This window comes from Petromyzon marinus, chromosome 16 (genome assembly GCF_048934315.1).
Source record: "Petromyzon marinus isolate PM22_M1 ecotype Great Lakes invasive population chromosome 16, UKy_Petmar_22M1.pri1.0, whole genome shotgun sequence".
Lineage (NCBI taxonomy): Eukaryota > Metazoa > Chordata > Hyperoartia > Petromyzontiformes > Petromyzontidae > Petromyzon > Petromyzon marinus.
In genome coordinates this window covers 1,673,342-1,687,537 of record NC_133682.1, presented here as the reverse complement: position 1 = coordinate 1,687,537, position 14,196 = coordinate 1,673,342, and the positions used below count along the sequence as shown (strand labels likewise).

Here is a 14,196-nt window from a genome sequence, read left to right as displayed (position 1 = left end):
TATTGCACAGGCAACACGCTTTTGTGCATGTCATGTCTTTCACGTCCACTTTGCAGCTGACCGCGAGATTGACAATGCACAGAACTTCCAGCGTGTCTTTAATCATGTCCGCAGTGGGGTGGGAGATGCAGTTTAAGGTCAATTCTTAAAAATATATACTTTCCCTTTCATATATGTACAGTCCTTCATGCCAATGCTGATGTGACATTAATTGATGTGAGCGCATCACTGCATTAACATAACCTTGCAATTGCACGTGGTTACATAACGGGCCAATTTAGCACCGCCATTCATGTGCACTGCTTACAGGAAGTGTCTTGCCGTGTGTGGTTTAGTCCCATTTTTTATACACATAACCCCATAATTGAAAGAAAAAAAAGAACCACAATCATTTATAAGGACCACAAGCAAACGCCACACAACCATTCAATTGTTAAATAGTTTATTTCTTATTACTTTACATCCAGGGCTTAAGTTTGGCCGGGTCTGTCTGGAGCAGTTAACCGGAAAATATGACGAGACGTGAAAACACATCCAGCATACCCCTCTCTATGGCTGTGGCCACGAGCTGACTCCAGTCTACCAGCGACCCGGAAAATATTCAGTAATTCAGCCTTGTTAAATCCACTCGTAAGACAATATTGCAACCCATATGCTCATTCCAGTGGTGCATTAATATGCTTACAAAATATATATTTCTTAAAGAGGTTTAAATCATTGGTCCTTTACAGGTATACATCCAGCAGCTTCTGTAAGCAACATTCAAATAAGCATTTGTTAACAAATGGTGCACATGAATGTGTTAAACTACAGTTTCTAACAATTGTTTTTTTTACTTGCAATAACAAAACTAAAATTACTTTCAGTAGCGTTTACATAGAACACGATGGCTTCGTATAACTTCCATGTGATTTATATGGCACGTGGCTCATTTAAAAGGATTGTCTCCAACATCTTATGGCAGCAGACATGAAACCCTGAAATGTGTAATCTCTTAAAATAGCGTCACACTGATACATGTAAAGCATTGACATTCAATTACAGGCATTTCAAGGAAAGTATACATTCCGGGCAGCAGAGGGCAGTTCAGGAAAATTTTAATGTATAGTTCTTCTATGCTACCACATTTGTATGCTCCCTGCCTTCACGAACGACCAATGATCAACGTGAAGTATTGTCAAATAATCCGCACGACCCACAAGGCCCGGGAAAGCCCTCATCCAGCAGTATAGCGACAAAAGGGCTGTACTGTATATGAAAAGTATGCCAACACAAACATCATATGGCTTATACAGGTCAATAACAAATTTACAGCATGAGCTACAAAACGTGAAATGTCAAATACGACTCGTATTTAAATAGTGTTAGGCACAACACCATGTAAGTAACATGTAACTTTTTAAAGCCAAGTGCAACTCATCACCAAAGTGCACACAATTCAGTGAACATGTGTTCCTTTTCATAACCTTCTTTAGCAATATGCAGCTCTCGAGCTGCACCAAGAGATCCTATGATACAATAGTAAACATTTCATATTCATGTAAATAATGGAAATATTATTGAATTATGAGCAAAGATAGTTTAATAGAATTAAATTTCAAACGAAACATTAGTTTCTGAAGTCTCGTTGCGAGAGTTAAAGTTTTCTTGTTTCATGTTTACAATGAGCTTTCCATATTAAAGTGGCAACAAATAAAACAAAAACATGCAATTGTACTAGCTAAAACACAACATATAATAATGGAGCATATATTGATTGAAGAAGCTTGTAACACATTGGAAATCAATAATTAATATCACAGCTTTTACGACTTGACCATCTTACAAAAGCTACTGTGAGGTAAAACACCAAGAGCACTGCTAAGATCCTCGGGTCAAATCTGCATCCTCAAGTGTAGTAGTGAGCTGAAGCTTTAATCCAATCAGCAATGACTACACAAATAAACCTATCACTTAACATTTAGTTTATACACTGAATTTGGGGTAACATTCAGGGACTTCAGAAGCAGTTCCATGATACCTCCTTCTGCTGGCCATTCACTTACAGAGTATGTACTGCTCTGCAAGAGTTCCAAGTGTTATATGTCACCTTGTGAAAATTACTGTAACAGCACAATTGAAATAAAAACTGGGAAAATACCATGAAAATAACAAGAGAATGCCACTGTAACTGTGGCCCGAGCTCCAGAGACCCACATGTGCACAATTTGGTCACATGCAGTCAGCAACTCCCCCTGTGCCTTGGGCGACTTCTCGGATTTGCTTGATGGAGCAGGCACAGATGGCGACTCCAGCTCCCGCCCGGCACTGCGAGATAGAGCCCACTGCTTCCCACCTGCAAAACCCACCACGTGTTAGACGTGAAAAAAACACAACAGAATTGTACAACGGATTTCATGCATGCCGACACAAACTGTATATAGAATACAGAAAGCTATTTATTTCTAAATTCAGTAAGACTCGATAATATGCCACTGTACCTGTACCCCGAGTGAAAATCTGAAATCACTTACAGCCCCGCTGAGCAATGATAAGACCAGAAAATATGATCATATTACTCTGTCTGAATTAATAAGCCATTTTGCATGAATGTGGGTGTGCTTACTTGTTAGTGAGAGGGTCGTAGGCTTCCACCGTGTTGAGGTAGGTGCTGCCATTGTGGCCTCCTACTGCAAAAATCTTTCCGATGAGTGTGGCCACCCCTACACCTCCACGTGGCGTTGTGAGATCTGCCACCTCCTCCCACCGGTCCTTCTGGGGGTCGTACTTTTCCACCGAGTTTAAGGGTGCATTGTCATCAAAGCCACCTGCCAAGACAACACAATTCACATAATACAAATTGATCATTGTCCCATAAGAATACTCTTCGTACACTCAACCACAATGACTGATCCATGTAAAATTGTACGTTTCAGTTTGGAATAACACAACTGAAATTTCTCGTATCGGGAAGAGTTATTTATAAACTACTTCACTGCAAAAAACAAATAGCAATATCGCCCCCTCCTACCACTTAATGTGAATGTGTGAAACATAGCACCTTTTTGATAGCCTTGTGCTTTAAGAATGGTGCGAATATCAAATGTACCAATTATTTTACTACACAAGGATGTCTGGGTTAAAATGTTGGTGCTCCCTCTCACCCACAACGTATAGGCAGCGGTTGAGCACAGTCACGCCTGCACCAGCCCGACGCTGCTTCATTCCCTTCACTTCCTCCCACTTGTCCAGCGGAGGGTCGTATCGTTCCACGGTCGCAAGAGATGTTTGCCCATTGTTCCCACCCACCGCGTAGATGTAGCGCTGAAAATAAAAGCAAAGTGAGATGACTGAGTGGCTCAGGTTGACCACCACGACCACTTGTGCCAGAATATCAAGCCAGAACCTGTGATATCTTGGCTTCAAATCTCAGCCATTACCATCCTATTGCTGGACAAAGTACTCCACCAAAGACGAACACTCTTCATAACCTCAAACCACCTCCATCTAATGTGCTCCTCCAGATCTTGTACTCTCATCTCAGCATTTCAGTGTCTGTCTACCTCTCATCCTCCTTTCTCCGATCAGCCTCCATTCCATTGCTAATTTTATCTTTCTGTCACCTAATATGCTGGCTCCATGTGCTGTCCAACTCAATTTCAGTTTTTCACTTCGTGAAGCTAACCTGTTGTACTCATCTTAATTGTAATTCTCAAACCTTAATTTCAAACTCTTAGACTTAAGTGCACAGTAACCGCCGGTCTGCAGTGAACGCAGTGAGGTGCAGGCCAATTCCCCCCAAAAATTGCAATTCCAGGCTGTGCTCAGAGCCAACGGGACACGAACCCCAAGAGCGACGGCGCCCACGCCCCCACGCGGCAGGTTCATGCAGTGCACGGTGCTCCAGGAGTCGGCCGCCACGTCGTATCGCTCCACCGTCTGGAAGCAGGCCGAGTCGTCCAGCCCCCCGATGGCGTAGATGGGGCCCGATGCCAGTGCCGCCAGAGCTATTCCTCGTCTACGGTGACACCGACGGTGACAATGACCTGACAATGGCGTAGGTTCGGCATGTCAATGTAGCACATTTCATCTATGTTGTAGATGTATACTGCTAGGTGAGAGGTCCCCCCCCCCGCCCTAAGCCTTGCAAAAGTTGTGGAGGTTATTTGACATACTTCACCAAGCTGGTCAATGCAGATTGGTGAAGATCGGCAGCGTAAACGTTGGAGAACAGTACAAGGCAACAGAGGATTTTCTGCACTGCCTTATGTTGAAAACGTAGCGCTGCAGCAGCCTACAGCATCTGTTGTATGCATGGTGGTCGCCAATGTAAGGACTATCCAGACTCAATCCTGATTATCTCATAAGATTGGCCACATTCCGGGCAACTTAACCACAGGCGAAAGATATTATCACCATCATATATCTGCATCCCCGTACCTTTTGGTGTTCATTGAGGCCCTGGGGATCCACTTGTTGGTGAGAGGATCAAACATCTCCATGCTTGTCAGGTGCTCATTGCCATCGTGCCCACCCACCGCATATACTTTCCCTGCAGAAATTACAACATCCCTTTGTTCAGTGCACAGCTAACAAGGCCAGCTGGGCATCTGGGATAGCCCTGTAAATATGGACACGTCCACATTATGATGCATATTGTTGAGAATTGTCTTCTGGGCACACTGGATGGAGGACTGACAGCAGACGATGACACTGGCCTGGCTCGGCCAAGTACACATGCACTAAAATAACTATCCAAATTGTTCAAACATGAACTCAGCACTTTACATATCGCATTGTTACTCCTGGCGTTACATACAGAACATATCCACGTCGAGTCATCATGATACCACCTCATGGGTTAAGTGTGCTTACTCCATGCTAATTCGTGCCATTTTTACGAATACACCTATTCTATTATGGGCTGCTCTCACTCGTGACTCGGTGACAGATTGCTTGAGAAACAATAAAAATAGATGACACATTGTAAATATTCACCCCCCATTCGACGTAAAACCCAGGCCATCCTTCTTCTGCGATAACACCAACTAAGAGAGTTGTATTCCTAAGGAAAATGTATAAATTAGTAGAACTCTGTTCTATATCTCAACAAATGAATAACAGTAGATTTCAGCCTATCAGTCTACTGGATTTCCAAGCAACATTTGTTTAAAGCAAGGAAAATCTGGAGCCATTTCGATCTTCTGGGTCTCATCAGCAGAGTCAAGCTGCTTCGGGGCTCAACTCACCTCCTACAGAGATGACGCCCACGTGTCGCCTGCGACTGTTCATCTCGGCAGCGAGGAACCAGCTTCCAGTCTGCAGGTCATAGCATTCGATGCTCCGGAAAGGGTCTCCCATGCTTCCTCGGCCACCCACGCAGAAGAGCACTCCTTCCCGTGTCAACAGCACAGGCCAGATATTATTAGGCACGTCCGCAGTTAAGTTCCAGCTGACACTTTCATATCTTCACATCCTTGATACAAACATGTTACAACTTGTGCGGTCCTTTATGGGAGTGAGCATGTGTTATTACAATAACCACTGTATATGGGAGGCTCAGGGGTCATTGCACGGAGATGGCTCTGGGGAGATCCTGGGATCAATGATCTTAGCATGGTCACCAATTATTACGTTCATAAAGACCATCACACTAAATGTAATTCCAGCTGAGTAAAAAAAATATCAGTTTGACTATCGTGCAATGAACATTACTGTGTGCCAGGGAGTGTAGCAAATTGTTGTCCCTACTTTGTGAAGTCACTTGAATCTATCTCAGAGGTAGCTCTAAGATCCTATAAAGCAGGGCTAACAAAAAGGGTTGCACTGCTCTGCAAGAGTTCAGCTGAAGACATCATGCTTATTGCAGAATCAGGACAAACTTGGGGGAATTAATTTTAACTTTTTAAAATCTTAAGTTCAAGATGCTGGTACCGGCGGCACTCTTTCGCGGTGTGGTGCGCACAGAGAACTCGAATTCTGTCAGCTCGTCCTGGTGCTGCATGTGGAGGTGGAAGTTCTTGGCTTCGTCCAGAAGATCCCGGCACCGAATGTTGCGCTTGAGGAGCTCCTCGCGAAATGCCGTGCGCATCAGAAAGTCCAGCGGCAGCAGCGGGAAGCGGACCTCCAAAGTGGATATCGTTCAAACATGAGACCCACTCACCAAGATCATGCTAATCCATGAAGACGCATACATATACAGCCCTTTGGTCAAGACGCTGCAGAACGAGGGCCCGCCCACTCCGTATGGGTCGTGAGGATTATATATACCAACATCACCACGTTGGTCAGTGTACGTTGGAGGTAGGGAACATAGGCACCCAATATAACATGTATTCTGAACATGCTGAGACTGGATGTGCTGAAAACCACTATTGGTTGATCCATGAAGCTGAGGACCGGGCAAGGTGGAGGGAGATCATGACAAGAACTGCTAACACGGTGTTCCAACAACCTCATCTTTTGACTAATAATTTGGCGATGATGCAATGGCAGCAGATCACACGAAATGTCACCTACAATATAGTTTGTATTGCCATGGGAGATAGATGGAGTGGCCTACAGGCTGCAGTGAAGCAGCGACAGTGGCTGGGTCACCTGCTCGGCAATGGTGGGAAGCCATCGCTCGTGGTGCTGCGAGTTTCTGCGGAGCCAACGCATGGTGGCCTCGTACACCTGCACCTCGCCGACCACGCTCAGGTCACAGGACGAGAGCAGGGCCACCAGGTGGGACGGAGAGACGTCCAAGAACTCCTCCGCCACCGCCACTGCACCAAAGTTCTCTCGCGTAAAGTCATCCGCCGCTGACATCAACTTCTGTGGGCGGTATACGAAACGTAAAATTAAAAAAGATCCCAAGCTCTGTGTGAAAATTAATATAACACAATACATTTTTTACAACATGGTAAGAACATGCAGAAAAGAAACAATAAACTTACACTGCAGTTTCAATGAAAAAATAAAATGAACATTAAAATGCTTGCGAATGTAATACTTCTGAAGCAAAAGTGACAACTTAAATATTAAATTAATAGACTTCTTTCATGAGTAGTACATAGCTGTTCAAATACCGTTCATTCAGCATGATGTCTTTTGATCAATGGATGATTTCGGTAATCTGGCTTATTGGTCACACCACTGCTTATCCGCTACACCATTTACAACTGCACGTGATGTAAGCCCTGTTGATAAATCATACAACAAATAATCATATGCCATTGGGATGGAGTGTTTGTGTGGGTGCAGGGGGAAGCCAATGAATCTCTATGGGCTTCCAACTGCTTCTCAATATTTTTCGTGTCTCAAAAAGCCATAAACCAAAACCAATCAGTTTAAACAAAAATGCATCTCAATGATCCTATAAAATTTCCCAGGCATCCTAATAACTATTTTGTACATTTGGAATTTGTGCCATTCTCATAGAGCAAGGCTTTCAGGAAGACGCCCATACAAACCTTCAGATTGTGCATCTCCGCGAAGGCGCGCACGCCGAGGCAGTTGGATGCATCCAGGTTCCTCTGCATGTAGGTGGAGCAGGCGCCCACCAGCACCTCCACCTGCAGGATGCATGCAGCGTACAGCAGGGCCTGCACGCCGTCGGGCGCCAGCCGGGCACGGCCCTCGTACGCGAAGCGCACAATCGCCTCCACGGCTCCCTCCTCCAGCTGCTGGTCCTGGAGTGACACCTCCCCTTGCCGCGTCTCCAGCATGTCCGACAGGAACATATCACGGAAGTAGGGCACCGCTGACGCCAACACCACACGGTGGCACGGGATCCGCTTAGCGCCCACCTGATGCCGAGAGCACGAACAAACCCGTCATGCATTCGCCTCTGGCAAAAAGACACACACAAGCCTGACACACTTAGCTCATCCCATTTGGGCGCGTGATCTGCCCTGGCTGAAACTCCATCGTCAGTCATGATAACCCACTGTCATCCCTTCGAGTGACTTGTCCTGCCCAAGGCAATTTACTTTTCTTAACAGTCAAAATTGTATCCGCATTATGTATGTACGTTAAACTTCTTTCACATCGTACATAGCCAACCATAATAGCTGACTGACCTACAGTATGAACAGGAGGCCCAACTCAAGGCCCGGCTCACCAGATGAACACAAAGTTACCCAGGAGTGACCCAGTCGAACCATTGGAGGCATCTCACCTTGATTGTGACATCGCACAGCTGCTCCTTCTCAAACAACGCCAGCAAGGCCTGGCTGACCGAGTGCCTCCACGACTCAGGCACCATGAACTCGCAGCCCCCGTCCTTGGTGGCCTCCAGGTGTCCTGGTCCCACTGACACAGCGTCGGGTGCGCTCTCCAAGGCCTGCGGCACCGCCTTGGCCACGGGATTCTGTACGGAGCCCTTCATTCTGCTCCTCCCAATGTACCAGTGGTTCTTCTCAGTCTTCTCTCCTGTACACAACGAGGCTAGGTTAGCCACAGTCATCCCTCCAGATAAACTGCGTACTAGGCGTTATCATACTATTATTAAGAATAATATACACCTCGAGTTTCCTGGCTGGCTGCTGGCTGGTCTCCTCTCCACCCCAATGGCTCTATTGTTCGTAGCTGCGGGTCCGTTGTCACCAAAACTAGCTGGGTAACTGGCTAAACTGGAGTTTCCTTGGAACAAATAAACATTAAATTTAATTGGAACAGTGGAATAAGTTCGGAAGACTTAAAATAGCGATACAAAAGAGGTTGGAGTAACGAATACCGAAAATTTACAAAGTTCATTGAAAATTGCTTGCACTTTTCAATCTGTGCTCCTATTGATGTATTTCTTTCACAAGAATATTATTTAAATTCTAGAGAATATAAAAAACCTCCAATACATATTATCTTAGTACTCCGATGACAGGCAGATTGTGAGAGGAGTATGAAAATTACAGCTGTTTGATCCACTGCTGGATGAAGGCCACCCCAAGCTGTCACCATATTTCCTAGTCCTGCGATGTAACAATCCATCGAGCACAGTGGACGTGTTGTGGAACTCTCCACGAGATGCAAACGGAGACCTGGTCTCATCACATGACACCTGATAGCACAATCAAGATAGACTTGAGGAAAAATACTTAAAACTTAAAATAAATTTTAACTTTAAATGGGGTAATTCTGGTAAAGTTTATTCCCAAACTAAAGTAGTTCTACATCATTAGACCTCCTTTACCAGTACCAAAATATAATAATAGGGTTTTCCCCCTTTTTTCTGGAAACAAAACTGAAACCTTTTTACAAGGATTATACATGTCTGCATTAACCACAATACCTGCAGTCAAAACATCATCAAACAAAAAACATCATAGTATGTTTTTTCTTCTTTGGTTCTTTCGGTAAAGTCACGTAGAATGATAATACAATAATAAATTGATAAAATAAAATAACACAATAATATTCTCACGACGTTTCGGCCACAACACAAGCGGCCTTCATCAGGTGAAGGGGGCGAGACTGTCTGGTAGGACAGCGCTGGAGTGTTTTTGTTTGTCTGGAGTGTTTTTTGTTTGATGATGTTTTTTGTTTGATTTTTGACTGCAGGTATTGTGGTTAATGCAGACATGCATCCTTGTAAAACGGTTTCAGTTTTGTTGCCAGAAAAAAGGGGGAAAACCCTATTATTAAAGTAGTTCTGTATGTGAAACTCCTGTTCAGTGGAGGCATATCAAAACCCAAAGAACACAGTCTTGCTGTCGCAAGGGAAACAGAGCCAGGCAGTCAGGGAGGGGAATCTTTGGCACGTTGGTGCTGCAAACAGGGACGTTAAAGGTGGAAGGCATGGGTGGCTGCTACAGAGCTGTCTTGTTAGGAGGGTGTGAGAGCTCTGTAACGACATTACATACCACATGGGGAAAGACTGCGATTTCAAATTAAGGCAACACAGTTTCTAAACATTGCAGAGTTATACACAACTCTCCTGCTTTTGCATACTTGTTTTGTGGCGCTTGATATGGACTGAAATAGTCTTCAGATAAATAGGCAGGGTGGTGGTGAATTGGCAGCGGGGATTACAATCCAATGTCAACAGGGAACAACGGGGGATTGGGGAGCATGGGCCCCTGCTCACATTGTTCACTCTGGTCCAGATCAGCTGACGGTTCACTTTAGCAAACGCTGAGAGTACCCAGCTTTGCTGGTTTGGGATATCCCTGATTCAGGTGTACTGACACGTTATAAGGCAGGTGGGCAGCTCTCGACTTCCACTGAGATATTTCTACTGGCACGATATTGTTACTGTCGGTGAAGGTATATAGAGTTACCGCATGTGATCAACACAAACAAGATGAGGTCCAAAAATAATAAAATACCGCAAAACTGTCTTCAGCTATTCAGTGGCCTTTGTTTCAGCAATGCTCAGTTTGAGAAGATCTCATCCAGCAGTGGATGGAGCAGTGTTTCGCTTCATAAGAGCACCGGCGAGTCCAGCAGTGGATGAGCAGCCACTGAGTATTTTGCGCAGAATCATCCTCTGCATCGCCGCAGTTGCAAAGTTACAGTGGCTGGGACCGGATGTCTCAGGAATGGTCGGGTTGGTAAAGAAGGAGGCTTAAATGTCTTTCCCAAACAATCCCAAACAGAGAAACTGTTGATGTTTTTTTTTAAGTGGAAGGAAAGAGGAAAATAGGTAAACTGAGACAAATATGGCCAAATAGTAACTTTAAACTTTCGTGACAGCAGGAATTCATATTCTATGGTTCTTTCGGTAAAGTCACGTAGATATAAAACATATAATAATAGGATGGCGACCGCTTGTGTTGCGATCGAAACGTCGTGATATTTGTATTATTTTTATTCACTTTATTTTTATTCTTTTATTGTTATTATGCTTTTTCTATCTACGTGACTTTACCGAAAGAACCATAGAATAAGGACAAATAGTATTATAAATTTAACCATGCTATATGACACCAATGTTAGAGCAAAGCACAACATCGTGGAGTGGCTTCATCGTCGAGGTCATGGATATTAAGTTATGAGTAGAACAGACACGGGTATATGTTTAACAGTTCGCTTTAACTTTGCGTGATTAACATTCGCTACTTTATGCAACTTTTGTAACGTTAAGCTCTCGCTAAGACTTTAAGCACAGCCACTGCCCAATTTGGATTCAGCTCTTGTTACTACAGCGCTCGGATGCAATATCTACCTTTCTCTCCTTGCCACAGAGCTTTCAGAGCCCCAAATAGGCTCCTTCAGGATATCTCAACGTCACTCTCTTTCTAAATACACAAACACAACTTTTTATGCTCAAAATCCACCTGCACTCGTCTTGTCAATCATTTGCATATCAACAATTCCATTCAACAAACAAGACTGATTCACCTTCAGATAAAGCGCTCACACTGCCATACATCCAAGCACCCATGTAATTTTGCACAATTTTATTAGCCTTCCCCCCCCCCCTACTGAAATCCCAACAGCGTTATAGACATTATATTATCATGAGATTAAGACATTTCCATTCGGCATTGCAGACAACAGTGGATTAACCTGTGTAAGAGAACATCCACCAAAAGACGACAATGCAGAGCTACTTCTGAGGTCGCTTCAATTAGGCCTCTGCCCACACGAGTCGTGCAAACAGCGGTAACATCGTGTCCATCACATCAAGTCGTTTCGTCAGAGATGGAATTTGGCAAATTAAAGTGAAAAACAAGATTGAGGAGACAATCTACACTTGAGAAGTCAACTTTATCAAGGGCTGCTCCTAGCTTTTATCTCAGGCTCTCAGCGGTACCTGCCCACTGCTCTGATTTTTGCTTAATTATTAAACATTCACCCCATTGTTCTCTCCCAAACAAGCAAGCATCCCAAATTCCACAAACACGACGTTTAAATAACTTTTAGTTAACTATTGTTCTCTATCAAACACCGTCTCCTGGTTTAAGACTCGGCCGATTTAACAACTTTAGAAACAAGCTGGAGATGACAAATCACCGTAATCCCTTAGAACAACAACTCAACATAACCATGAGAGTAATTGCGGAGTCCTTTAAACAATGGCTCTGAGACCAGTCATTACCCTTCCCACGACTTGCTGTTATTCTTATTTCATATGGCCTATGAAGAGCAACTATGAAAGAGATTCAGATGTAAGTGATTTTGACAAATCACCGTAATCCCTTAGAACCACAACTCAACATAACCATGAGAGTAGTTGCGGAGTCCTTTAAACAATGGCTCTGAGACCAGTCATTACCCTTCCCACGACTTGCTGTTATTCTTATTTCATATGGCCTATGAAGAGCAACTATGAAAGAGATTCAGATGTAAGTGCTTTTGCCATTCAGTTGCTTTGTCCGAGAATTTGCGAATTGCCTTTCAGCACACGCACGTTGTTGGGTGGTGTGCTGAACGAATCCGGTGCGATTCGTTATCATCGATAACATAACGGGATCGCTCTCGTACCTTTCACTTGGAGCGGCGCATGGGCTCGGCCCTTTCACCTCCACCGCGTGCGAGAAAAGCGGGGACCGACGACCGGGACCCGGCAGCCGCTGAAAGCGACGAGAGACGCACGACCCAGCCAACAACGTCTCCAATGTGAACGTCTCCAATGTTGCGCGTTAAAGTCGAAGAGTGAAGGCGGCGGAGCGTGGCGGCCACGTTCATTGGAGAGGGCGAGCCGCGATCTCGAGCCCGGAACCGGGTCCAGGAGAGACGAGCGCTGCCCCACGGCAGTGGCGGTGATGGTGGTGGTGATGATGATGGTGGTTGATGTTGTTGATGATGATGGTGGTTGATGTTGATGGTGGTGGTGATGATGATGATGGTGGTGGTTGATGATGGTGGTGGTTGATGTTGATGGTGGTTGATGTTGATGGTGATGGTGGCTGATGTTGATGGTGGTTGATGTTGATTGATGATGATGGTGGTTGATGATGATGATGGTGGTTGATGATGATGATGGTGGTTGATGATGATGATGGTGGTGATGATGGTGGTTGATGTTGATGATGGTGGTTGATGTTGATGATGGTGGTTGATGTTGATGGTGGTGGTGATGGTGGTGGTGATGATGGTGGTTGATGATGGTGGTGGTGGTGATGATGATGGTGGTGATGATGATGATGGTGGTTGATGATGGTGGTTGATGTTGATGATGGTGGTTGATGTTGGTGGTTGATGGTGGTGGTGATGATGGTGGTGGTTGATGTTGATGATGGTGGTTGATGTTGATGGTGGTGGTTGATGTTGATGGTGGTGGTGATGATGGTAGTTGTGAGGATGATGGTGGTTGATGTTGATGGTGATGATGATGGTGATGATGATGGTGGTGGTTGATGGTGGTGGTGATGATGATGGTGGTTGATGTTGATGGTGGTTGATGTTGGTGGTGGTTGATGATGATGGTGGTTGATATTGATGATGGTGGTTGATGGTGATGATGATGGTGGTGGTGATGGTGGTTATGATTGATGATGGTGATGATGATGATAGTGGTGATGAAGAGGCAGCCCCAGTGGCGGCCTCCGTCCAGTTCCAGGGCGGAGTGACGTTTAGATTTCAGTTCGTAGTCTGAATGTAATAATTCTTATTATCGATACTGGAGGAGGGATTCCGATGAGCTACGAAGCTCTTTTGTCACAGACGTCCAGTAGGGGCACGGGGTAAGGAAGTTACAACAACAAATGTCTTCCCCGCCCAAACGAGCAACTGCGATGATCTTCGCCCGTTTACAGTCCTCCTGCACAGGCAGTGGTGAAAATTCCACATTACCATGACGGGGATGCGCGATTCTATCCAAAGGGTATAACCACTGTTCACTTATTCCCCTAACAACGTGGCACTCATTTGATCGGGGTGCCGTGGTGGCGAGGAGATGTTAACTCCCTCGCCTGGTACGCAGCAGGTCGTGGGGTTCGATCTCGACCCAGACGCCTGCTACTGCTGCTCTTGTTGTTGTTGTTTTCGAGTTTGCGTCTCTCTCTCTTTCTCCGTGGTCGCGTGGATTTGACTCCGGGTCGTCTGGTTTCTCCGTCCACATTTAGAATCAACGTCACAAAATTCCACTTCGTTGAGCTATCATTTGTGGGCAGGTTGCTGCTGGAAAGAGCGAGGTTCGATCAGTGGGCCTTACCTGGTGAAATAAAAAGTGTTTAGTTTTAGTTTGATCCCTAAAGAGATAATGGGTTGAGTCAACCCCAATCAAGAATTGCATTGCCTTTATTTTGAACCTAAATTGTTGTGCTGAAAGAGTATGTTTTAATATATTTT

At 44.8% G+C, this 14,196-nt stretch overlaps 1 protein-coding gene across 1 annotated transcript; it reads right to left on the bottom strand.

Annotated features, from left to right (window-relative positions):
• Nucleotides 1-425: 425 nt before the first annotated feature.
• Nucleotides 426-12,645, bottom strand: KLHL8 (kelch like family member 8). Its single transcript, XM_032955599.2, has 11 exons — nt 12,388-12,645; nt 8,141-8,394; nt 7,434-7,769; nt 6,577-6,795; nt 5,914-6,103; nt 5,229-5,372; nt 4,420-4,531; nt 3,826-3,997; nt 3,144-3,303; nt 2,606-2,807; nt 426-2,335 (listed from the first exon to the last, which is right to left on the bottom strand). Exons 2-11 carry the CDS (start codon nt 8,348-8,350, stop codon nt 2,212-2,214), a joined length of 1,869 nt encoding a protein of 622 aa, XP_032811490.1. The 5' UTR covers nt 8,351-8,394; nt 12,388-12,645; the 3' UTR covers nt 426-2,211.
• Between the last annotated feature and the right edge of the window lie 1,551 nt (nt 12,646-14,196).

Excerpts from the sequence above, each read along its gene's own strand:
- KLHL8 (XM_032955599.2), bottom strand. The coding sequence starts at position 8,350 with ATGAAGGGCTCCGTACAGAATCCCGTGGCCAAGGCGGTGCCGCAGGCC. Across the intron at positions 3,998-4,419 it reads GCCTCAATGAACACCAAAAG|ACGAGGAATAGCTCTGGCGG; the intron begins GTACGGGGATGC and ends GTGTCACCGTAG. Across the intron at positions 3,304-3,825 it reads TGGGCGCCGTCGCTCTTGGG|CGCTACATCTACGCGGTGGG; the intron begins GTTCGTGTCCCG and ends TTTTATTTTCAG.